The sequence below is a fragment of the Pezoporus wallicus genome, unplaced genomic scaffold (assembly GCF_028554395.1).
Source record: "Pezoporus wallicus isolate ANWC-B61680 ecotype Strahan unplaced genomic scaffold, APGP_CSIRO_Pwel_v1 contig_9719, whole genome shotgun sequence".
NCBI classification, from domain to species: domain Eukaryota; kingdom Metazoa; phylum Chordata; class Aves; order Psittaciformes; family Psittacidae; genus Pezoporus; species Pezoporus wallicus.
The window spans coordinates 239838-265752 of record NW_026642910.1 but is presented as its reverse complement, the minus strand read 5'-3'; the positions used below and the strand labels follow the sequence as shown (position 1 = coordinate 265752).

The 25915-nt window shown below is 55.9% G+C and overlaps 1 protein-coding gene across 6 annotated transcripts in view; it reads right to left on the bottom strand.

Annotated features, from left to right (window-relative positions):
• The window catches only part of B3GAT1 (beta-1,3-glucuronyltransferase 1), a 49093-nt gene continuing 23178 nt past the window's right edge, over positions 1 to 25915 (bottom strand). The window contains exons 1-7 of one of the 6 annotated variants that reach the window (XM_057433202.1): positions 22894 to 23049; positions 8700 to 8818; positions 8399 to 8545; positions 5844 to 6316; positions 3595 to 3891; positions 1597 to 1712; positions 1 to 445 (exon numbers count right to left, since the gene is read on the bottom strand). In XM_057433202.1, coding sequence (XP_057289185.1) covers positions 1626 to 1712; positions 3595 to 3891; positions 5844 to 6316; positions 8399 to 8545; positions 8700 to 8703 — 1008 coding nt within the window. In that variant the 5' untranslated portion in view covers positions 8704 to 8818; positions 22894 to 23049 and the 3' untranslated portion in view covers positions 1 to 445; positions 1597 to 1625. Of the gene's footprint in view, positions 446 to 1596; positions 1713 to 3594; positions 3892 to 5843; positions 6353 to 8398; positions 8546 to 8682; positions 8819 to 22893; positions 23050 to 25915 lie in introns of those variants that run through there. The other 5 variants (XM_057433201.1, XM_057433203.1, XM_057433200.1 and 2 more) reach the window with 5 other exon arrangements.

Sequence of the window (25915 nt, the reverse complement as noted above, 5' to 3'; positions counted from 1 at the left end):
AGGCACGCACAGCCACAAGGTACACGTGTCTCAGAAACAAGTCACCAGGGGCCAGCATGCTCCTGTGGCCATCCTCACCCTCGCCTTCAGGTCCTGTGGAACAGCCCCTTCGGTCTAACCCACCATCGCAACGGTGCCACGGCCTCAGTGCCTCCTGCCCTGCATCCACTGCTCCCGAACCGAGCATCTCCTCTCGCAAGGCAGTTGCTCTGGTACCAAAGACGATGGCAGTCCTGTGTTTTCTGTGCTTTTTCTCCACCTCCAGTGTCTGGTTGTTCTCAGAGTCCAGGAGGAAGGGCAGGGGAACCTGGGCAGTTCATGGATGCAGTGGTGCTTGTTTGCAGTACACTAAGAACTCCTGGAAGTCAGCAGAGGTCTTGGCTACTGCGCGTCTGGCTGCTTGGATGCTGTAGAGAGGAGCTTTGCAGGCTGTGCATGAAGAGATCTGCAACAGAGACACAAGCAGCATGTATATCACCCTCCTGCCTCGCTGCAGTCAGCTGCCACCCCTTGGAGCTAGCCCAAACCCCATCTCGGATCCGGAGTACTGCTGCTAGGCAACTGGGTGCTGGTGACAAGGAGTTGTGACAGCGCCGGAGAGCTGTGGCCTCTCTGCAAAGCTGCTATATATAGTGCAGCTGATGTGCTCTCCTCTGCTGGCCTGCCAGTGGGCTGCCAAGAGGGCCAGTGCAGCAGGCAGGGCTCCAGCCGCTCAGCCTGAGGGCATGGGCTGTCCGAGAGCTCACTGCTGGGCTAAACACACTGATGCTGAGCACATGGACCCTTCCCTTTGCTGCTGAGCCCATGGACCCTTCCCTTTGCTGCTGAGCCTGGGACCCTTCCCTTTGCTGCTGAGCCCATGGACCCTTCCCTTTGCTGCTGAGCCCATGGACCCTTCCCTTTGCTGCTGAGCCCAACGACCCTTCCCTTTGCTGCTGAGCACAGGGACCCTTCCCTTTGCTGCTGAGCCCAACGACCCTTCCCTTTGCTGCTGAGCACATGGACCCTTCCCTTTGCTGCTGAGCACATGGACCCTTCCCTTTGCTGCTGAGCACAGGGACCCTTCCCTTTGCTGCTGAGCACGGGGACCCTTCCCTTTGCTGTGCTTACTTCCCTGCATTCCAGAGAACAAGAGAACAAGCAGCAGCTCCCTCTCCCCTCAGTCCTGGTGGTGCACTCCAGTTAAAGGGAGCTGTGCATTTATTTTTCCCTATAATCATGAAATGCAGCAATATGGTTTGGATATGGATAGGAGTGAACAGTCCATCCTCCACTTCAGCAAACCAACTGCAGCCTAAGTGCACATCCTGCGCCCTTGTGCTTTGGCTCTATTAGTACAGTTCATAAGGCAACCTTGTTGTTTGGGCAGAGGTTTGGTTATTTAAGCAAGTAACCTGTGCCTAAGCTCTCCTGCCCTGGTTTTCTCCCCCCTTCAGCAGCTTGTCTTGAAGATCAAATAGAGATTCTCTACTTGTCTCAGGACGTTCTGCACAAGGGGAAGGTCAGAATGTGAGAAATGGCACTGAAAAAGCACGTTTAGAAGAGTCACTGCCTGGTGTTCTCCTCCCGTTAGGGTCCAGATCCGAGAGCTCTCACCTCCCGTTGGTCTCCGTTCAGCCACGCAGTCAGATTTCCACGTTGGGATCTGTGAATCCTTTCTTCCCCTCATTCACCAGCACCGGCTTCTCTGTCCTCGTGTGCCAGACCAGGATCTGAGGAAGCAACAGAAGTCATTGCCTGCGCTAACAACTCTTCCTGCGCCTTCCATCAATGGTGCGGTTTCACCGCCTGCCCTGGTGCACCCAGAGCCCCGGAACAGCGCATCTCACAGCATGCTGCCTTGGGACATTAACCTGCTCCTTCCAGGGAGCCAGCAACCAAGAGGCTCAGCATCCCTCGCAGTGATGTAGGGCAGCTCCCTCATAAGCACGTGTGCTCCCCACGTGTCGGTCCCCTCCTTCCTCCTGTTACTACACCCTTGGCCAGTGTGGAAACAGTAAAGGGAGTTTTTCAGTGCATCCTGATCATCCATCGCTGCAGGGAAGCCCTGGATGCAGGAGGTAGGTGCAGAACGCTCCCCACCTTCCACGTGCACGTGGCCCTTCCAGAACCCAGCAAGCATTTGTCTGCCAGATCACCCCAAAACCCCGTACACGTCTCTTGGTGTGCTGGCCTCGCACTGCCGCTATCTGTACCATGTACAATGCGTCGCTTAAAGCCCCTCTCCAGCTTAAACCAGAACTGAAGCTTCTGCTAAAGCATCCATACGGTCTTAGCAGCAAAACGCAATATGGAATCACGACATGGTTCGGATTGAAGCCCCTCTCCAGGTTTCCTGTAGGCCCTTTAGGCACTGGAAGACTGTTTAGGGATGACCCTCTGTGGATGAGAGCTGGAATCCATATAAACTGAAGAGGAGGGTTACAGGTAAGCAGCCTCAGGCAGCTGTGCCGTTCTGCTGCATGGAAGCTCATGGAACCCTCTCCCGTCACCGGACTCAATTACACTCATTGCTTTGCTCCCAGAACCTGGATTGCTGGGAGCAGCCCCATCCCTTCACTTACAGCTTCCTGCTTCCCTTCACCTGCTCTCGCTGATGTTTGCTGCCTTGCCGGGGTTTCCCCTTGTTGCTATGACAATGCTCTGCACGGTTAATCCAGGGATGTGCAATCCCATACCCAGGCCCTGCTCTTCGGGAGGAAACAAGGGCATGTTCTGCTTCTAAAGGATGAACAAAGCCCTTTGAAAACCCCTCAGTTAAACAGGAGCACCCCAAGAACCTGTTGGGCCTCTGGCACGAGCCATCACCTCCTGTGCAGGGCTCAGATCTCACCAACTGGGGCAATAGAGACCGGCTGCTGCCTGGAGCTGGTCCAAAGCCCTGTTTTATTGCTCCCCACAAGCCTGTTCATCCATGGCAGACGTTGCCTTCTAACAGGAAATGAGAAAGCCGACAGGCAAGTTGACCTGGAGGGGTTGCAGTGGCTCTTGTTTGAGATGGGGACTATACAGCATGAAGGAAAAGAGACACCGAGGTGCAGTGACAGCTCAGCTTCCTCCCAGCTTGTGCTAACCCGAGTTCCTGCATCTCTAAGGCTCTCTTCAGCATTGTGGAGATCCTCTTCCCCCAGAGCACACCCACTGGTGTAACAAACACAGCTCACTTCTCCTCTAACTCTTGCTTTTCTTCCGTGTCAAGCGAATCGAGGCCACTGCTATTAAATGAGCTCAAACTAATCTTGAGCTGCGCTTTGTGCCTTGGGATGGGTGTTAGAGACGGAACACACTGGACCACGAGAGAAGAAAAGGTTACAGCAGCCTGATTCGAGCTACTGCAGCTGCAGCATAGAGCTCCATGTCGAGTGCAGGCAGAGAGGGCTGCAGCATCCGAGCTCCTCGGGTGTAAATGACAGCTTTACAGGGGACGGCATTGCAGAGCAGCGCTGCTGGTCCCCAAGCACGTCAAGGCAAGGCCAAGAGAACCCTCCACGCCTGCCATTCACACCCACCTACATGAAAGGGGAGGGGGGAGCCAAGTGATGGAAGGATGGGGCCGACGAGGCTTTGTGCGCTGGGGTGAGGAGCAGACCGTACCTTGGTGCAGTTGGCAGCTTTGGGCTCCAGGTCGTTGAGGGTGACGAGCTCCCGGAGCAGGCTGCTCTCCTGGTAGCCCCCCTTGACTCCCCGCAGCTTGAAGTACGCCTGAGGTCTGTGGAGGATGAGCCTGAGGTTCACAGCGAAGCCGGCCATGTCTATAGCGAAGGGGCGGTGCGGGTCGAACACCGTCTTCCAGCCATAGACCTTGCCGGCGGCGTTCACGCGGGGCGACTCGTAGCGCAGCCCTCCAACAAAGGCCACCGGCCACACCGACACCTTCCTGGTGCTGCGCATCTGCAGGGGCACAGATGGGTGAGCTGCAGGGGCTGCCAGCACCCCGCAGGGAGCACGCATCCCGCTCGGCACCGCCTCGAGAGACGAGAACCTGGGCTGTGCTCCCGAGCCGCGGAGCTCGACGCTCACCGGTACGAGGATGAGCACCGGGAGCTGCAGAAGCAAAGTGGCACCATAGGAATGGAGCTGAAACGAGCATAGAACCATGGAATGGGTTGGGGTGGCTTAAAGCTCATCCAGTTCCAACCGTGGACACCTCCCACTAGAGCAGCTTGCTCCAAGCCCTGGCCGTGATGCTGAGCACTAACCCCTGAGCTGCCAATAATAAACGTAACAGACTGAAGAGTGGGGTTTTGTCTAAAGGCTTTAGAGCTGTGGGGCATCATTGCCCCGCACGGACAGCACAGGGCACATAGGAGGGAAGCAGGAGTGGCATATGGAGGAAGCAGGGTGATAGCTAAGGAGTCTGAGCTGCAGTCTCAGCCCGTGATGCAGAGCAAGACTCAAAGCATCTCTAGAGTGAGGCACTGCAGCTGCAGCCCACACCTCAGGGCCAGCTGAGCCTCTCCAGAAGCTCCCAGCCTGCAGGATAGGGCTTTGTACCTGCTCCTACCTGCATTGGAATGGTGCTGGATGCCTCCCCGCCCTGCAGAGTCAACAGGCACAGACAGGAGCCACGAGGGGCCACTCGAGATGCCTGCACTTGCCAGGGCAGATGCTCTGAATGCCAGGCTGCCCCCTCACCCAGGCCCTCTCTGCTGGCAGGCTCAGCCTCCAGCCTGCTCTCAGCCCAGCCTCTCAGCTCAGGGATCTCCCAGAGCTAATCTCATCACTGCCAATGGCAGCAAACAAGACCAGAGGAGCTCTGGCGCTTGCCCTCCCGCGTTATAGACAGGCTAAGAGCAGCCCCTGCCCACGGGGGACGCTGGTGCGTGTCTTCTGCATTTCACAGCACGTTCCAGCAGCTCCGTGTGACCTTAAACTGCAGCTCCGCATGGGAGACAAACCTCTGCAAGCAGAGCCCGCAGGGGAATGGAGGAACCCTTCCTGCTTTATTCACGTGTGGTGTCTGTCCCGAGATGCTGCCAGAGCCAGGCTCAAAGGGGACCGTGGAAGAAAGGCATTCATCTGGATTTGTTTCCAGCTTTAAAAGCTGCATATTCCTGCGGCTATCGAAGCTAAAGTGAAAGGCACCAGGGGAGGGAAAGGAGGCAGGTGTGGAGCAAACAAACAGCAGCTCCCTGCTATGGAGCTTGGCAGCTGCTGGGGAAGGAAGCAGTCCCCCGTTCTCCTCCCTTGCTGCAACACAGCCCTTTCCAAGGCAGTGTGAAGGGCTCCACCTCCCCGGGAGAAGGACCAAGCCCAAACCCGTGCTCCAGGTGTGTGCAGCAAGGCAGAGCCATTGGGGAAGATGTCCTGCATGACGCCACGCAAGCATAGCGCTGAAAGGGCACTGGTGCCTTTCAGGGCAGAGCAGGCACCGTGCTCCTGACGGCTCCAGGATTCAACCAGTGGGCACTGTGGGATGAGAGCAAGGATGTGCAAAGAGCAAGCAGGGAGGAGAAACCCCAGGAGCTCCTCAGACAAGAACAAACACCAACTCACAGGCAGGCAAGTGCAATACAGAGGGATGGTGGAGGAGAAAAGTGGGTAACATCAGCCCAGGAACCAGCTGGGAATCTGCTCCAGGGTGGTGCACGGAAGGAGGGTGGATGTATGTGTTGTGATGTTCCACTCCTCCAATACACCCCGCAGGGGAAGGCAGCTCCTCCTTAGCTTTCTTTACAGTAAAACCTACCCGATTTCATGGCACCGGGGTTCCCATCACTTCCCACAGGACGACCGTGGTCCAAGAGCTCAGGAGAGGACGCACACAGCATCCCCTCGGCTCAATACACAGCATCCTTTACCCGCCACGTCCCAGGCTGCTTGTGAGCCCAGCAGGGTCTTACCTCCTCAAAGAGCTCCAGGCTGTAGGTGTTGTCGTCGTCGGCGAAGTACACGATGCCGGGCTGGCTGCTGTTCTTGTTGAAGGTCTCCCTGAGCCACCTCAGGGCGAGGTTCCTCTGCATGGTCCCGCGGGGGATGCGGGGGTCCCGCATGTCCCCCCGCAGCTTGTAGTTGCGCGGGGTCTCCACGTTGAGGTGGGTGTAGTTGAGCCCCGTGTCCCGCAGCAGGCGGGTGATGAGGGGCGTGCGGCGCTGGGAGTCCTCCACCAGGATCCAGTGCAGGTTGGGGACGTGCAGGAGGGTGTTGGCCAGGCGGGTCAGCTCTGCCTTCTGCACGGGCCGGCTGTAGGTGGGGGTGACGACGTGGATGGTGGGGAGGGTGTCTGACCACGGGGGCGGGCGGGTGTAAACATACTCTGTCCTCACCACCTCCACTATGTCCCGCTCCGACAGGCAGTATTCCTTGGAGTCCAAGCCTGCAGCGAGATCACGCTGGGAGTCACCACCATCATCTGAGCAAGGGTACGAGAGAGAAGAAAGAGCTGCATGGACTCAGTCCTCCAGCATCCCCCCCCCCAACCCGGCTGAGCCTGCAGGCTGGTTGCTAATAGCAGGTCACCCTCCTGGGTGCAGAGGATGGGAAACAAGCTCGGATGGAGGCTTCCATCAATACACAAATAAATAAAGGCATCGGGGACAAACATACAGGAGGAAAGAGGGTTCTGCTGTTAGAAAAGCAGCACCAAGCAAGGCCTGAGTGCTCAGAGCAACTTCCACAAGCACCCAGAATCAGAGTACCAGGCTGGAAGTGACCTCGAGGACCACCCGGTCCAACGTTTCCAGGCAAAGCTACAGAGAAGACAGGCTTTTGTTGTACAGCACTCAGATCTAGGTAAAGGAAACAGCAACGGGGATGGATGAGGTGTCATTCCCAAAGGGATCCAGTGCTCTGGGCACCACGTTCAGTGGGACAGGACACCGGAACACCTGGACTGGGAGGCAGGGAGCTAACTGGTGGTAATATCAAGGCAGTGAAGATCTCCCAGCAGCATCACCTTGTGCGACTCTGCAGCACTGACAGGCCTGGGATGGGGCATGTGGAAGCAGGGAAAGACACACTTTGAATCCAGAGATGGAGAGGGGAATCAAAGCCTGCAAGTGCAGGCATTGTCCTGCAGAGACCCTCAGGAAGGCCCTCCCAGTCTCTGAGCATCACACTCAGCAGAGCAGAGTGAACAATAGACAGCATGTACATAGGATACAACGATCCAAACCATTCCTTGCAAACAAAACCCTTCTTATTCAGCTAAAGGGAAGAAAAGGTCCTGCCCCTGTTGCTTTCCCAGGGTGTACCACTGCAGAGCAGCAGGAACACCACAGTCTGCAGTCAGGAGCTGCAGAGGTGAAGGGACACTTCCATTCAGTGTCTGAGGCAGCTGCTCTCTAGTGGGCACATCCTACTTGGGTTTGCAAACCGAGCGACCACCAGATGAGAAAGAAGAGGCCAGACATTAGATGTGACCCAGCAGGGTCATAGCATGTTACCCTTCCAGCATCACTGACTTTGATAGCAGCCTTGAACTGAATGAAGGCCCCCAACTCCATGGCGCTGATGGAGGGAATGGACAGGGATGAGGTGCCTGCACATGCTGGTACGAGGCAAAGCGCATCAGCAGACTGAACTGACAATTCCAAGTGTTCAGCCAAGGAAGAAGCATCTTTGGAGGATGGGTGCAAACATGACATTGAAAAGGGGAAAGAATCCTCCATAGAAAAGGACCAGAGAGGGGAAATGAAGTGGCTTTCTTCCCCTCACACAAGCCTCCCCATAATGACCTGCAGCAGAAGGGCAGAGTCAAGAATGAAGCCTGCAAGAGCTCTCACAGCCTATAGGTATTGCTGCTGTGCCAAGAGCAGGGTAAAAACTAGGACCTTCTGGCCAGAGGGGATCCCTCAGAACTTCCTGCATCAATCTGATTTGGGCCAGGGCTCTGTTTAATGCTTTGTGTGACAGGTAGCGTGGGAGCTGATGCTCTCATAGCGTTGGAACTGCACAGACACTCAGGTGAGAGGCTGCCTCTTGCCTTCTTCAAGTGCAGGAGCACCAGCTGGCTGCTTTCCTGAGGACACTTACGGATGCTCTTTGCCTCCCGTCTCCCAGAGCTGTCTCAAGTGGCAGCTTTGTTTCCTCTGCTCTCTTGCTTCTGCAGCTTTCCTGCTCAACTGACTTGTGCGCAGAGACAGCAGGAAGGGACTCCTCTGCTGCGGACCATCATCCAACCAGAGCAAAGAAAAGCATCTTCCTTCAGAACCCTGGATATAGGCCACAGATTGCTCTCCAAGTGCAGTAAGCACACCCCATGGCTTGGAGTTTGATGTGTGTGAAGAACCTCTATGAGCACTGGGCTGCTCCTACAGCACAGGTGGGGAGGCTTCTGCATGAGCATGGACTGGGAGCTGAGATGAGCATGGCTGCCATGGGGAAATGAAATGAGGGAGGAGGTGAAGACGAGGGAGGGATGCACAGACCGGGCATGGGCTGGTTTGAGTTCTCTCACCCTTGTGCACTGCAAGCAGTGGAGCAATGGTGCTCTGGTGCCAGACGGTGATTAGTAGTGTCCAGGGCAGAACTATCAGCACGATAGCCAGGATGTCTCGTCTCTTCGGCATCTCCAAGACTGACTGGACCCACAGCTCCTCATTACCTGACAGTGAGAACCCCAGAGACAGAACAGCAGAGCACATGGAGAATAGAAATAAATGGGCAGGAAGGAACAAGGACACAAGAGAGCGAACGCGAGAAGGAGAGAGCAGCAGCGGCGACACGACTCGTGGGTCTTACCAGTGCTTACAACCCACCCATTGCAGAAGCAGGTTTGGAGGGGCCTCGGCTGCTGACACCCGGAGCAGGAGGGCACTTCTGCAGCGCAGAGCTGGAGCTGGCAGCAGGAGCCTCAGGGACTCACGTGGAATGAAACCTGCAACACAGCACAGAGGTGAGGAGGCAGAGAAGAGCACTGTGGAGCTGCTGCACAGGGCTCGCAGCCCTCCTCAGGAAGAGCAAATCAAAGCTGGGCACTGAGCAGCAGCAGCAGCAGCAGCAGCAGCAGCAGCAGCGTGTCCCAGCCCTCCAGCGTGCTCAGAGCCTTGCTTCCCTTCACATCCACCTCCTCAAGCAGAAGCTGCTCGGTGCTGCATCACTGCTTGACCATGCCCAGCAGAAGAGGACCCTTCATCCCCCAGCCAGCCAAGCCTCACACCACCACGTGCCAGGCCCATGCCCTGGGAGGAAGCAGGGACCATAATGATCCTGGGACCCACCAGACCCCCTCCCTAGGCCAGGCAGAGCACTTGGGCTGCCTGTGCCTGCTCCCTTGGGAATACAGCTCCAGTGAACTGGTGACCCTGTGTTTTGCCCATCACCATCTTCCCCTCAGCTCAGACCATCCCACTGGCATCTCTGAGGCAGCTCAGGCTTCCAATGGCTCATTTCTTCCATCTCAGGGGTGTTGCAACTGGAGCATATTAAGCTGCCACGATGGCTCAGGCTGATTCAGTGTAAGCACATACAACATTTAAGCAGACTGTGTTTTATCCAAGTGTCTCGGCAAGCAAAGTACATCACTTAGGGATACACGCGATGGACACTCTGCAAACATGGGTACCACTTTAGTACCACTGCTCCCATGCGGGGCAAGGCATTAACCTGCTGCTAAAAGGGCTGCAGAGAGATGCTAGAAGAGTGCTGGAGAGATGCAGGCTCAAATCCCTGATTTGGCTAGATGTGGGTTTCCTTGGCTGTGCCTTGACTATAGAGTCAGCCTCTGACACTGAGCCCAGCGGAAGACCTGAAGTGAAGCGGCTCCAACAAGCCATGGCTTGTCCTTTCGGAGTGGGATTCAAGTTGCTGGACACAACCAGATCAGCACTTCAGTCACAGAGGGGTTAACTTACCAGGGAAAACAAGGGGAACCTGCTACCTGCCATAGAGAAACCTGTGCCAGGGATCATCTATGGAGCTGGGGACCCATCCACCTCCCATGCACCCACCCTGGTAGGGTCTCCAGCAGCAAGAAGCCCCCAGACACACCTGGTTCTACAGAGAGGCAGGTTTCCTGCAGGGAAGAACAGGGAAGCAGCAGGGAACAGCTTTCACAGCTCAAGGAGCTGCTCGGTGCAGCCACTTTCAGGGAAGCATCTCTCAGCAATGCGGATTTGTCCCTATTTATGGTCAGGACTGGAGAAAGCAGCCAGGGAGGAAGAAGAGGAGTTATTCCAGCGCATCCCAGCCTGCTGCTGCATCCCTTCTCCAGCTCTGTGAGCCAGAGACATCCCGCTGGCCCCACGCTGCCAAAGCACACAGTGCCCTCAGGAAAGAGCATCCGGCCTCATCCTTGCTGTCCCTGCAGTTGCTGTCAGCGCCCCGACAGAGGACACTGGGAATCCTATTGTGCATCCCTTGGGCATCCCTATAGGGCAGAGCTGGAAGGGGTGGCTTTGACAAGCCTGCCCACCTTAGCTAGCTGCAAATGCATCCAGGGAAGGCCTCGGGCACTTAGAGGGGCTGGGAGGAAAGGACAAGCAAAAAGAGCTGCTCAGAGTCAATGCAGAGCTCTGGCAAGCTGCCACAGTGGCTGGCATGCAGCAAATGGCCCTTTGTCAAGGGCAGCTTCCTCCCAGCACAGCGCTCATACCTTAAAGATGCCTTTTCCCTGCCTCCTGCCAAGCCAGCATCCTCCCACAGGACAAGCCTGAGCCTGGGCTTCCTAGGATGGAGCTTTTCCTCTCCGTGTCCTTCTGGGGCTGGCTGAGCTCCCTTTGCAGCACCAAACCACGGGCTGTAGGGGTGAATGAGGTACCCACACACAGCGACTGTTCCTGATGTTCCTTCCCTGCACACAGCACACTCCGCATGCCCAAAGGGACACAGTAGGGATCCCAACAGCAGATGGTGCTTGTCTGCGCCCCTCACTGGGAGAGAGACATTGAGGGGACCTTGTTGCTCTCTACAACTGCCTGTCAGGAGGATGGAGCCAGGAGGGGGCTGGTCTCTGCTCCCAAGGACCAAGGGAATGGTTTACATCCTGGTTGATCCTATGATTCCATGGCTGGGGAGAACGTGAGGACACAGCCAGTGCCTTCTGTGTGTGGGATCCGCTGCTCTGCAGCAAAGCCGTTTGCTCGCTGTTAATCCCTGGAGTGATCTGAGTGCCTGCACGACCCCGAGAAGCCTGACTGATGGACATGGGGAGAACTCCCATGGGGCTGCCGTGAGCAGCAGCAGCAAACCTGGATCCAAAGTATTTCCAGCGTGAGGCCAGCTCCCACTGTTCCAAAGCCCTGCTCCTGCCTCACCAGCACGTGCTAAGGGGTGAAATCCATTTGCTGCTGTGAACAGCATCAGCCAGGATCCCATGGTTGTACCCTGCTGGTGACAGCAGTCGCAGCTTCACGGTCAGACAATGAGGGCTTGCTCTGCAGCAGAGCCCCAAAGCCCCTGGTGCCCAACTAAATGATGCTTTTTGCTGCTCTTTATGGCCCAAGGGAGGCTTGCCAAGAATTAGAATGGGAAAGACGATGCTCCTCCTCCAGGTATTCGCTCCATCCCTTCCCCATCACGTACAACTCTCCTTTTCCCAGTGCATAGCTTTAAACCCAAACCTGCCTTTGTTCAGATTGTCCATGTGAGGCTCCTGCTACCTCCTCCTCTGCAGGGAAAAGGGGGAACAAAGTGAAACAGGAAGTAACGGAAAGAATACTTCCTTTTGTTTTAGGCAAAAGACACAAATCCCCAGCTTTTGAGTGATTTGGGGTTAAAACACTTCTAACCCAAAGGCGTTTGGGATGGCTGGAGCAGGGATCTCTTCCAACAGGCTGGAAGCAGGAGGGCTGTGGCACACGGTGGCAGAGATTCCCCATTCTCCGGCAGAGGGCAATGGTGTCAAGGCATGACAGTAGGGAAAGGGCGTTCATCTGGTAACGCAGCTGTAATAAACCCTGGAGCCACGCGTTGGGAGCCGGCTGGGTTGTCAAACACCGAAGGTTCGTCTTCAAAATGGAGTGAATTTGCCTCAGTGCTGGCCCTTGCTGTAGGAAACACGGATTCCACCTGCAAGCCGGTTGTAGTTATCCCTTCTTCCGTCCTGTGGGGCTGGTGAGTGTCATTACTCCTTGGTTTTCCCCCCATGGAACAGGAGTGATTTAGAACATGTTCACCTAAAGACTTGCTTGGGTTGAGTTTGTGTGGATGGATGGATGGATGGATGGATGGATGGATGGATGGATGGATGGATAGATAGATAGATAGATAGATAGATAGATAGATAGATAGATAGATAGATGATAAATAGATAGATAAGTAGATAGATGTCACCAGAGTTGACTAGATGCCTAGATGTAAGAAAAACACAGAGAACCCCCCCAAACAAACACAGTCAAACACTTCCTTGCATTACAACCAGCCAGGAAATAGCACACACCGTGGCAGATCCTGCAACAAAAGCTTTACAAAGCAAATGAACACGTCAGGATACAAAGCATGTTCTCACCGATAGCTTTTCCCCCTGAGCAAAGTGTCCCTGAACCTAAACACAGGGTTTCTCTCACCCTGGGGATGGGAACAGGTCTGATCCCTGCTGGACAATGGCCCCTGACCAGGATAAAGTGCATCTCCAGCCCGGCAGACACTGGGGACACGGGCACTGTCACAAAGCCTCTGTCAGAGATGCTGGTGTTTGGCAGCAAAGGTCTGTAAAGCACAGGCTAAGAAGAAAGGCGGTGATAACTCTTGCTCACTAGTTACTCCATAAGCCATTAATGCCAACAACCCCATAACTTTAATGGGGGCTGTTATCAGTGTAGTAGCAAAGCTGCGGAGCTAATTGCTGTTTAGTTATTAAGCAGAACATGGAGCTGAGTAATGAGCACATGGAATTGCTTGTTCTTCCAGGGCTTCTTCCCTGTGAGGGTGCTGAGGCGCTGGCACAGGGTGCCCAGAGGAGCTGTGGCTGCCCCATCCCTGGCAGCGTTCAAGGCCAGGTTGGACACAGGGAGCAAGCTGCTCCAGTGGAAGGTTTCCCTGCCCATGGAACTGGATGAGCTTTAAGGTCCTTTCCAACCCAACCCAGGCTGGGATTCTCTGAGCCCCCCCCCCCCAGAGGGTTGCACATCACCGCGACCAGCCTTGCACCGGAGCTGATTTGCACATCCCAAAGCTGGAATTGCAAGTCAAGAACAAATGGGATCAAACCCACAGATTAGCTCACAAGAAGAAATAACATGAGCCCATCTTCTCAGAGCAACACTTACCATTTACAGCAAGCGTGAGCAAAGTGGATCAAGGGAGCTCAACACCAGCACAATTAGCTTCTGGAACTTATTGCCACAGGATACGAAGAAGAACAAGAACTTAACAGGATTCCAAACAGGATTAGTTGTGTGTGTGAATAAAATGCATATCCAGAATGAGAATGAGACACCCACCAGTTCGGGAAACAGAAACCCTGGAGCTTCAGAGCTTCAGCCATGTTTTAACACACATCAGGAGCTTCCTTTTCTGCAGATTCATCTTCCCCCCATGCCCGAGCTAGGGACAGGACAGGAGACGTGATGCTCTCAGGGGATGCTCTCGTTGTCATTCCGGGTTGGCAATGCTTGCTCCAGGCTCCCTCCCCAGCCAGGCGAGCTGTGGGTGACAGGTCTTGGCTGAGAAAGCATTCCGAGCACTCCATGCTTCTTCATCAACGGCTGCCCTTCACACATGGGTTTTAGAAAGCATCCCCATCACGACGGAAAGCTGTTGGATTTACAGCCCACTTCCAAAGGGAAAGACAAATGGGAGTTGTTTTCTCCAGGGAAATGCTGATGACACCCATGAGAAGCTGTTTGACTTTCTTTAAGCTTGAATGCTGAGTGAGTGCTCCAGCAAGTAGCTCCTTCTCCATCAAGCCTCCTCAAGCTGGTGACACCACGATACCTTGAGTCATACCTTCGCTCAGCTCAGACCACATCCACGCTGTCAGAACCACTCAGAGTCTCTATTTCCACCCCTATGGTTTCCATTGCACCGAGTATTTTGCTCACTGCTACCTTCCATAGATGTTAAAAAGTGACATTAACAAAGGATGACCCAATTTCAACAGGACTGGACTCGTTTCCATAGCTCCATAATACGCTTTGCATATGCTTTGTCCAAAGGGTTGGAAGACTTCCATGATACCCCCTGTGTAAGGGTGGCAGTGGGAACTAAGGACCAAGCCTCACCTTGCCAACCTGCAGGCAGAAGGCTGCTGTCTCAGAAGCTGCAATACCCCAATCTGTTGTTATCGTTCCCTTCTGTTGTTAGTGACGGAGAGAAGCCCCAGGCTTTGACAGTGCCTGAATGAGGGGTGTAGGATCCTGTGGCTCAGTCCAGGTGGTGGGGTACACTGGGGGCTGCCTCTGGCACTGGGACCATCACCCACGAGGAGCTGTGCCCACAAGCCACAAGCCCTCATTGACTCTCCCTGCTGGCTCCGCACGGTGTTCCCGATCCCAGACCTGGAGCTGAGGCTGCTCACCCCACACGCTGCTGCCTCTTGACCCGCTGTGGAGATGGGGCTGGGGGAAGACCCGCTGCCTGGCTGTGGGTCAGGGCACACAGTGGCGCAGAGCTCAGCACCCCCATACCCCAGACCTGCCTCGGCAGCCTCCAGCACTCCCTTTGAATCACTGAGTTCTTGCCTAGCCCTGAAAGGAATTAAATCCTGCTCTATTTAAAAAGAGTTATTAATAACCTGATTCCAATGCATGCAAGGAGAAGGCTGGCAGTGAGCGAGCCAGCTGGCCCTCTCCACTGCAGCAAGCCACCACCGGGCACCTTGACACCTTAAAAAGGGCTTTAGTTTGGGAAAGCATAAATTCCTTTCTTTTCAGGAGCAAAATCCAGGATCTTCAGGGTTGGATTTTGAAGGCTGGAAGCAAAACCAACCTGCTGGCATCCAGCTTCCCCCTGAGCGCTGCAAACACTGTGAGCACCGTAAGCACCAGGCCCTGAAGATGCCACTGAAGGAATACTGCTGTCGCTGAGTTGCCTGATGGGGTGCACATGTCCAGGCTGAGGGGAGCATCCACTGCCATGGTGCAGCTGCTCAGGGGATGCAATGTGTTGTCAATGCATCTCCTCCACGCTCCACACTCAGCAGAGTCCGTGTTAGCTGCTGCCTGAGCAGCAACCCCTCCAGCAGCTCAGCACCGGCACCTCAGCATCCCTCGGAGCTGCAGGATGGATTCCTGTGCCAGCAGCAGCGCTTGCAGGGGCAGGGCTGACTCGCAGCAGCTCTCTCCTGCGGTTTCCTCTCCTCTCCCAGGACAGAGCCAGCAAAGATAAAGCTCCTTGGTCAGCCAAAAAATCCCAACCAAGAGCACCAGGGGAAACCCCAGCTCCCGTTCCCTGCTAGATGGCTTCTTTAAAGAGATGAGCCTCAAATCCAAACGCTGCTCAGCGCTCGGTGTCCCTGAGTGCAGCCACAGCCCTGCTCCTCGGAAGCAGGAAGGTCATTTGGAAGGGATCTCCTGCTGGCTTTGGGCAGGGTCCCCAGGATGCGCTCATCCTGCTTGCCTCACCTCCTGTCTCCACAGTGCACACGAGGCCTCTGCCTGGCCAGGACCCTTTGCCAGGTCAGAATAACATGGACTCATCTCCCACCTGGGAGGCATTTGGAAGGAAACGAGTGCCTTTCCTTTGCCATGCCCCCCTGTGCCAACGCAACAAACCCAGGGCTATTCCAGCCCTGCAAGGAAGCGGGATGCGGCTCTGGGTCTGTCTCTGGGTGGGACAGACTGATTCTACCAGTGTCAGCAGCTTCCAATGGAAGCCTGGACCCAGCTCCATCCTGGGTCATATGGACACAGGAACTCCAGCCTGCAAGAGGCATATGGAATGTGCCACCGAGCTCGCTGATGGACAGACAGACTCCCCTGCAGTGCTTTACTTGCAAGGTGAGGAGCGAGACGAGCCCTTGGGGAGAACCTGGAGGGGTTTGTAATGGCTGCTCTAAGAATACTGTAATCATGCAGTAATTACAGTGCATCTCAAATCAGCCACACAAATTGCAGCCTTATTATGCCTGTCACCTACCTTGTGTGGCAGGGACACAGAGACAGGCCACCCCCTTGCCCAAGGAGGGGACAGGGTTAGGAGACTCCCCGCACAGCCCCATCACACGCCAAGCCATGTGAGTGGCTTCCTCGAGCGAGCAGGAGCACATCTGTGCCTTCCTGCTGCATCTCAAGGTACAACACTCCATTAGCCAGGTTGGTTTTACCTTTATGCGATGAAACAAATACCTGCAAGCACCAGAGCAGCCCTGGGTGTTTGATTGGAGCTGTCAGTCTTTCAAATGGCATTCCTGCAGAGGAGTAAGCTTTAGAAACAAGTTACTGAGCTCTTTGAGTCAGCTGATAATGAGGGAGAGCTGGGATGGGGGGGGGGGGAATCAGTGCTGCCTGCTTCCAGAGGGGCTCAGTGCTACATGGGGCCCTAAAGCAGCGCTGCTGACCAATGCAGAACGCAGGCGGTGAACACGAGGGGTGCAGCACATCTGGGAGGACATCCTGGCACACCTTCCCTCCGTCACGTCGGCATCAAAGAGAAGAATTTCCTCTTTCAGTCCCTCTGGATGTGTTGCTTCCCATCCCGTTCCAAGCCCCTGCCACGGGCAGGGACACCTTCCACTAGAGCAGCTTGCTCCAAGCCCCTGTGTCCAACCTGGCCTTGAAGCGCTGGCCTGAGCCCAGCACTCCTTCACCAGATAACGGTGACAATAACCCCAGCATCCTCACAGTGCCATGGACAATTACTCCTCCACAAAAGGCAGGGATGGGCAGCTCCCCCACTACCATCCTTTGGGCTTTATTTATGGAAAGGCACCTTTTATTGCCGTTTGTGCTGCTTCCTGAGGCTGCTGTGCCAGGCTGGAGGCAGAGACAGGATCTACACCTCCAGCATCCAGACAGCTCCACCTTGCTGCCAAGGGATTCATCTTGGAGTGCTGTTATTCACAGTTATGCCTGCCAGGCCCCTTCTCAATACTCTTGGCTGCTTGCACTCGGAGTGTTTCAGAGCTAAAGTCACTGGTAACTGATAGAATAACGATAAGGTACAAGCCTGAGCCACCCCACAGCTGAACTCTCACCACACCACATCCTCTTTTAGCCATCTCCTGCCATGCCTGAACCCTGCTGCTCCGGCCAGGCTAGCCCATAGAAATCCATCAGCATCCTTCCCTGGGCACACCAACAGCTTCCCACACAGGTAGAGCTGCCCTGGCCTCACCCTTATCCCTCACATTCCACCCAGACTCTTCAGTTTTAGCACTTCCTGATAAGAAGCATGCCAGGAATGATGCTCATCTAACTGAAACCCAGCGACAGCTCCTCCCAAACCCTTGCAGAAGGTCATCCCAGCAAGCTCTCTGGAAAGGAGCATGCTAGAGTCATGTGCCACTGTTACCAGACTCTTCACAAGTGACTCTGCACCTCCAGTCTCCCATTCATCCCAATGGATGAACCCACCTGACTAAACCTTTGCGTGTCCATACAACCCCACATCGCCCAGGCAAAGCCGGCCCCTCCTGGGGCACTGCATCCCTGCAGCTCCTGCAGGAGGCTGGGAAGGACACCGTGTTCCTGTATGTCCGCAGGGCTGCAGGGAGCATGCAGGCTGCAGGGCTGGCAGGCCTGTGCCACATTCCACTCCTCTCTCCCAAATCAGAAGCAAAACGTGCCACTAGAAAGCCAGGGGAAAGCAGAAGGCTGCTTCTCAGTGCCATCGCGTGAGGCAGCATCTCAAAGCATCCCCAGCTCGCGGGGTGCTGCCCATTGCCCCGGCACACACATGGCATGGGTTGCCGTGCTAGGGATTAATCACAGCTCCCCTCTCAGCGTGGCCTCAGCGGGAAGAGAGCAGAGCTGCTCCCATGCTCTGATCCCTGCGGAGGCTGCTCCAGCTTTGTTACCGTGAGGGACAGGAGTTCAGGGCCCCGTCAGGCTGTGTCACCGCTGCCCTGGGATGGGTGACGGCTCCTGCACCCGAGGAAGCACTGGGAATGATGGGTTCCAACAACAAGCAGAGCACAGCAGTGCAGACCACGAGAAAGGCGCTTCCCACGGAACCAATTCCTGCCATTGGAATCGCATCAGCACGAGCCTGGAAGACGTGAGCTGGACAAAGCCCACTCGGATGCACTGCAGGGTGTCGGTGTCTCAGCACAGCTCCAGGTTTCCTCTCCGAGCCCCGGGCTATGGGATTCAGATGGATTTGCACACTGAGAAGCCCCAAGCAGCCTCCAGGAAGTAGAGGCCTGGCCCTCCCAGGCCTCCAGGAGAAATCCATGGATACACATTTCTTCTTTAGCTTTAGAAGCTGCTAAACAGATGGACAAACAAAGGATGGGCTCTAAGGCGCCGAGCCAGAACGCTTCAGCACCACGGTGGTATTTATAGAGGAGCCCAGGGGGAGGTACCCCAGCACCCACTCCGCTGTCACACTGCAGCTCGCTCAGCACCCACACACATATGCACCCAGAGCCACTCATTCCCAACGGAGCACAGGATCGCCTTCACCCTCACTTCGTGCCTCCAGGACAAGAGACTGGGATGTGCAAAGCTGCACCTTATCGGAAGTGATGGGGAGGGGAGCGATGCTTTTGCTGTACTGAGAGCTGGAGTGGGCCCCGAGTCACACTGGCATTATGGTATGATAATGCTGCAGGTATTAGAAATGCTTTGCATGCCAGACGAATCCTGGAGCAGGCTTCCAAATCCCCTCCAAGCCCCACTTGCACCTCTGCAGTCATCCATTCATGAAATCCAGAGCGGAGCCTCGCCATCCATCCTTTTGCTCCTTGGCTCTTCCCAGCTGGGTGGAAGTGAGGCAGAGTCAAGCTGGCTCTTCTGGATTAGCCTCCTCTTGTCTTTCAGGCGCTGAACCTGAGCAGGAAACAGCTGGAGCATTCCAGAATGCACTGAGGAAGGCAGCTGAGCCAAGCCCGTGCCCTTTCCCCGGCAGGAAGTGAAGTGTCTCATTCTCCATGAGCTGTGGCACCGGTGAAACTGGAGCGAGCGCTCACCAGGCTGGAGCAGCCGTGCACACCAGCCTCCGGGTGAATTCCCACTCACCAAAGGTCAGATGGGAGCTGCGCTGGCCTCGCAGTGCCCATCTGCAGGGATTAGGGTAGGAGACACACACCCCTGCCTCCTGCAGTGCCACGGCTGGGCATCCCCATAGCAGAGCTCGCTGGTGGGTTCTGCCTGCAGCCAACAGGGACAATTCCAATTCCCATTGGGAGAATGCCTTCACGTGAGCTCAGCTGCACCCTGGAGGTGCCCATTTCTCTTTGCTGAACTGAGAGCCACGTCTTCAGTACACTCCAGCAGGAAGGGAAGCAGAGGCTCTCAACTCTGCTCTCCACAGCGCACCATCAGGCACAAGCTGATGCTGTTTCAGGGAGGACATCCAGCCTCCAGCAGGCACAGTGGAAGGAATGTGGGGCTCAGTGGACATCTCTCTTCTGTGCTTCTCAACAGCCCCGAGCTGAACAAGGGAGTCCTCAATCACGATGTGAAGATGTAAATCCCCTCCCTGGAGGTTTCAAAGACAGGGTTTAAGCTCCTTTCTGAGGTCAGTCCCACTTTAACTTCTCTCCAGCGTTCCCAGCACCAAGGACTCTGCAGTATCAAACCACATCTCGGGCACTAACAATAAGGAGCATTCCAGGGCAGTGTAGAGGCTGGAGCTGGGCCAGCAGTGACCAATGCATTAGCACACCCTTGGAGAGAGAATACATCACCTGCTCTTAAAGACCAGCACAGGAAGCCTTGCACAGAAGATGAGCTCTTGTTCCACCTTTAGGAAAACAGCTCAGATCCAGGCAGGAAGGGGATTTGGAGCCTTCCTCTCTTTATTCTGCTGTCGCTGCCAGGCACATCAGCTGGATAGGATAGCTGTAGGAGGGGTTTGTGAGCTGGCAAAGCGCTTGAAGCCATGTGCTGCTTGGGCAGGACAGGGCATGGCTTCTCAGAGAGCAGCCCAGGGTATGTGCACATCTGCACACAGCTGTACTGGGGATGGACACACACTGCTACAGGCATGGATACCGGCGGTGCGCATGGATAGAGGAGTGGGAAGTGGGACCTGGTACAGGCTGAGAGAGCAGGAAGGAAGGACTAAAGTGGGACAAAGCCACCAGCACTGCGAGACAGCAGGAAAAGTGTTCCAGTGATTCCTTCAAGCCCCCAGTGCCTCAGCTCCCAGGAGCTGTGGAGTCCCCATTAAAGGATGTGGGAGGCTATATTCAACAGGGACTAACGTGCAGTATCACTTGGGGCTCTTGGGGGTGTCCATGTGTCCAGATGAGGGTGTGAAGACTCATTCACCCTGAGGTCTCCACTCAGCAAAGCCCTTCTTACCTCCTGGAGGTGAATCCAGCCAACCCACACGCAAGCAGCTGGGGCTCACAGGAGGGAAAGGAGACTCTGTTCTCACTCTTCAGCCCTTGTGCTTGGCAAAGATCACTCCCCCTGCCACCAGAGAAGGCAGGGAACTGGTTCAGGATCTCCACGAGCAAAGCTTAGCAGACAACACGATACAGAGAACACGGACTTGTGAAAAAGACACTGCAGATGTCACTGCTTCCAGAAGATGCTTTGCCTTTGGGTTGGTCTGAGCCACACCAAGTGCACCTCCAGCCGTATCCTCAAATGAGACCTAGAGCTACAGCCCCCCTCCCTTTCCCAGGATGCTGCATGCAATGGAGGGTGAGAAAGCCACAGAGGGCATCAGCCACAGGGAAAGATGCTGCCCGAGGCCTGGTGTGTCCCCAGGAATCAGGGGTGTTGCTGGTGAGCCCCTGGAAAGCAGGCGCTGCTCATCCCTGCAAGGCAAACCGCACAGGGAAGCAAGAAAGGACCATCTCCTGTCTGCCCATGGGCTCACATCTGCCCACTGGGTTTGCTTTGAAGACTCCAAACCTGCTGGGTTTGAGCTGATAGAAATAGAACAAGGGCAAGAGAGAGCAAAAGGCAAGTCTCCAAGAAACACCAAACCATCAGGTGCAACACTTGCCCTGCTGTTCATCCCAAGGCTTCCACTGGTGCAGCACGAGGGTGCTGGAGGAGATGAGCAGGGCACACACAGTTTTCCTCTCGGGAAGCATCGCTCTGACGTGGAGCCAGCTCAGGACAGCGTGTGCTCCCACTGGGAGGTTCCTTGGGCAGCTCAGGATGGTTCTCCCAGCTCCAGGCAAAGCCAAGCTGTTCTTCTTGCCTCGGGAGGTGCCCAGCTGTAGAGGGAAGACTGGGAAGATGCAGGTCGGGAAAGGGAAGAGCAAATCCAGGCCTGGCTGCTGGATGGATCCAGGCACTTCTCTTCCTCTGTCTTTCATATTGAAGCAGGAGAATGACACTACTGCTCCGCTTCCTTCCCACTCAAATAGCATCCACTGTCCTGCTGGCTCTGGCCATTTCCAGAGCCTTGTTCCCTGCCACAGAATTAACCCTCGTGGGTGAAATCTCCTTCTCATTCCTTCCCCAGAGCACCTTCTCTATTCCCAGCGCTCTGAAGCTGACACTGAGCTGGTGCTACATACAGCAACATCTTTCACCCTCTCTTCCCCAAGTGCCTCCATTTTCCCACACCTTTCTGATCCCAGTTCTGTCAGCTGAGCCCCAAATCCCAACCACCGTAAGCTTGCAATTGGCATTGGAGAGCTGTGCCCAGAGAAGTACGTGGACAGGGCAAGCAGGAGCCTGGGTGAGCAGGAGAATTCCCTGCTACGAGCAAGGAGGAAACAAAGGAATGTGTTGGAGCTCCACAGCCCTTATTCCATTTCCATGGGCACCCCCTCCCCCCCATTTACACAAGTTCCCTGCAGTTTAGACAAGCACGGACAGAGCCACCCAGCACACTGCAAAGGCTCCCCCAGTCCCAGCACTGGACCATCGGCTCCTTCAGTGTGCAGAGACGCCAAGGGATGGCTCCCGACTTCCTGCGCTGGGTGCACCCAAGTGGGTACTTGTGTGATGCGTCACTAAACCCCAAAGCAAATGCTTCCTAACCTCATGCCAAGAGCCGTCAGGAAGCCCCTGAAGGCAAGGGGAGGATGGACAGCACAGAACAAATGCTTATTGCAGCAGCAAGACAGAGGGACACCCAGCCGAGACCTCCACTGGCTGGGATTAACCGGATCTGGGCCCCACAGCTGTCAACATCAGGCTGTCCTCAGTGCTTTCCCAAACATCTGGGCTGAACCACCTCCCGGTAGGAGCTGAACTTGTTTCTGGTCTGGGAGAGGAATCAGGACTCTCAGGGTCAGAGAGCCCAGAACTGAGTCAGACAGAGGCCCAGCCGGGGAAAGGGAAGCAACATTTGGTGAGGGCTTCATTGGTCACCATGGGCTTCCTCCCCCATAATCACTGTTTTTCACTCACACAGCATAAGACGACACAGAGATCACCTCTCAGCTGGCAAAGCATTGCCCAGCCATCTCCTATTCCTGCACAAGACAGCACTCAGAAAGCTTTTCCCTTTAAGCAGCCTCAAAGTTGGCTCTCGCCACCACTGGCACGAATGAAAGGGATTTCAGTTCTCCCTCCTCCTAAACCCATCCCTTTCTGTAGCGAAGAAAAGGCAGAGGATGACCAAGGGGAGGGAAAAGCAACTCTCCCTGTGGCTTCTCACCTCTCATCCTCCTGCACGGAGGCACTGGAGAGCTGGAAGGGCGCGGGGCCATTGTATTCCCCATGGGAGGAAGCCCACGGAGCGAGTGCAGGTCTGGGAGCACAGCGTATATTATCCATATCCCAGCCTGAAAAAGGGGGGGGGGGGGGAAGTAAAGTGATCTCCAGCAGCTCCCGGAACCCCTCTCAATACACGGCGAGGGGGAGAGGAATGAGTCTTCCCTGCTTCCTCCCAGCCCCTGCCCGCTGCATGCACGCATCCACACACACCCTGTGCATAAAGGAGCTCTGTCCTGCCCAGCTCAGCCATGCAATGCCTGCAAGAGGCAGGAGTTACCTTATTCCCACAGCCTGAGCCTCCTCCTCCTCTCTCCATCGTGGCTGGGAAGCTGCTCCCATTCATGCTTTAATCCCTGGGAACAGAGGCACGATTCACAGCGGCTCTTCGCCCACCGGAGCGGGCTCCCCGCAGCCACCTCCTCCTCCTCCTCCTCCTCCTCCTCCTCTCCTTCCTGCCTTGTTCTCTCGGGTACGTGTTCCTCTCAATCCAGGCAGCCACCAAGACCTTCCTGCGCTGCCTCTGCCTCCCGTTCCGCTCGCCAAGCAGCAGCGCTGGAGAGCTCCTTCCTCCTGCTCCGGGCACCTCCGCTTCCCAGGTCTGCAGCGTAGGGAAGAGAGTGGGAGAGGGGGGGGGGACGTGCAAACAGGGAGGAGGAGGAGGAGGAAGAAGGAGCCGGAGCGTGGCTGCTTTGTATCCAGAGCAGTGCCCTCCCCCCTGCCAGAGGAGGACCTGTGCCGCTAATGGTCTGTACCAATTGATTCCACTTGGGCAGGGGCGGCGGGAGAAGGGCGGGCAAGGCAGGGATGGCTCCGAGCGGGCCCCTTCGGGAACTGCTTCCTGCCCTCCGCACTCCAAGCATCACCCACGAAGGGAGGGGACGGAGGTGCTCCCCAGCCCAGCAGGCAGAGGGGAAGTGAGAGGGAAGGGGCTTGGAGAGGGAAAGCGGCGCCCGGATGAGGGGTGGAGAGCCAGGCTCTCCTCCAGCCCCGCTGCTCCACCTTCTGCACACACACAGCTCTTGGTGGGTGCCTCCATTCCCCACCTGGGCTTTGGGAGTCCCCCATGTCTTTCCATGCCTCCCCTCAGCCATCCCAACCCCGACAGCAGCTGACTGAGGGTCTTGGCACTAGGAACGTGATTCCCCCATGAGAAGGAGGCTCTGGATGTGCCGAGGGCTGTCCCTCAACTGGGGACAATTGCAGACAGGACCCCTGGACCTCTGACAGTGCAGCAGGACCTTGTGTATCCCCTCCTTCAGAGGGACCACTTGGAGGATGCGGGAAAGAGCTCGCCTCCTGGTACTGCCCATCAGTGGTTAACGCAGGCAGGGCTGCCTCATGCTCACAGCACAGCTCTCCAGGCTGCCTCAGCACTACAGTCCCTGTGTCTCTGAAGGCCACACTCACATCTGGACAGTCTAACAGGAGCCAAAAGTCAGTGCTGGCGATGGGGGTGAGTTACCTTTCAGCTGTCCTGCTCCTGCTGCCTTCCAACCCCATCAGCCCCTCCGCGTCCCACCATCTCCTCCTGCCTACGTGTTCCACAGAGGACATGCACAGATCCACAGCTACTCCCCTGTTACTCCCTCTCTTCCAGATCGGGTAAGGTTACAGTGCCATGGTAACCTGTAGGTATACACACGTTTACTTATGCTTTACCCAAAAAAAGGAACAGCAAAGGAAAACCACAACCTTCCAGTTACTGTGGAAAGCTTCAGCACGCGAGGAGCTGAGGTCCCCGCTGGGGAGCCTTCTCAGGGATATTCCACAGTGATTCCCATCGTTGCCAGGGCCAGCAGCTCCCATTGCTCTTCTCTCCTCAAGTGCAGCAAGCTGGGGGACCCCACGTGTGGCTCCAAGCCACTGCTTCAGGTCTGCACTGCACAAACCAGGGAGACGATGCCTCCATCCACAGAGGGCGATGCTTGAAGGAGCTGCTTTACAAGCCTGTGGATGGACGAGCATCAGCTGCCAAGCCAGAATCCTTCCTGCACAGCCAGGCCAGCTCCTGCTGCAGAGCAAGGCAGTTCTTGCAATCAAAGGGAATGTGGCCTTTTTGTCCTTGGTCTCATTTCCTGCGAGGCACAGAGGGAGAGCTCAGCTCCAAAGCCTGGGAATGTCGTGCCAATTGAGCTAGTATTAAAGGTTTCACTGAACCCCCTGCCTGTTAAAAATCCACAATGCCCACTTGCATCAGAAGGGGGGGTTCAGACCAAGCGCTTCTCCAGTATGTCCCAGGCTACCTGCTGTTGTGGAGGAGATGAATAGGAAGGAACTGTCCCTTGAGGAGAAAAGAAAGGGCCTCTTCTTTGTTTACTTCAGGGCTGGGTGAGAAAACAAGGGAGAAGAGACTTAAGGATGTTCTTGCCATAGAACCTGAGCCCATCCAGACTCAGGGAGGAGGGCAAGGGGATGTGCTACACCTGTGAGATGCGGAAACACGACGGGTGAGCAGTAACACTCGAGGCTCAGCTCCTCATCAGCGTCTCTGGAGGCTCACAAAGGTGAAAGGTGTTGGGGAAAGCATCAGAGGCTCTGGAGGGACACAGACAGAGGGAGGCAGTGCTGTGTCCCTCCCCGGCTGCACACCACAGCCTGCCTCCCCCGGAACACTGCTGCAGAGCCGCTGCTCTGACACTTCCCTTCGCGTAGCCACGTGTTAGCAATGCCGGCGATGGAGTGGGCCACATGCCCCAGGGCCGTGTGCCAGCAGAGAGGGATGGAGGAGAGGCTCGGGCAATGCAGCCGAAGGATCTGGGATGAAGGTGGGAAGGGAAGGGTGTTGTATGCCTGGAATCCAGCGTGCTTCCCAGAGGATGCGCCTGCGAAGCAGCAGCCTCGCTGTTGACAGCAGTGTACGCAAACAGAGCAGCGTTTGCCTATCCCTCCCTCTCCTTATTGTAGCACAAACCACCCCGAGTAAAACACACAAACACGACAACCCACTGTAAATGGAAAGCAAAGCCCCAGGCGCAGGCACACGCACCCGTGGGTGCTCTTCTGGAGAGCACAGCGCACATCCAGCACCTGAAACGCCGTTTTTAACCACGAATGCTGTGCCCCTGTCAGGGATACTGCCGCACGTGTGGGGACGTGGGGGAACCTGACCTAGCCTGCCTCAAGCCTGCTCCTTGCCCACGCTCCATCTCCCCATCCCAGGCTCTCCATCCCAGCCCCACAGCAGCAGAGCCCCCAGGCTGTGTTACCAGGAGGAGGCAGAGCTGCAGCTCCTTTCCCCCTCTTCCCACCATCTGGCACTGCCAGGATGATCCCTGCCTGGAATCACGCTGCAGCCAGGC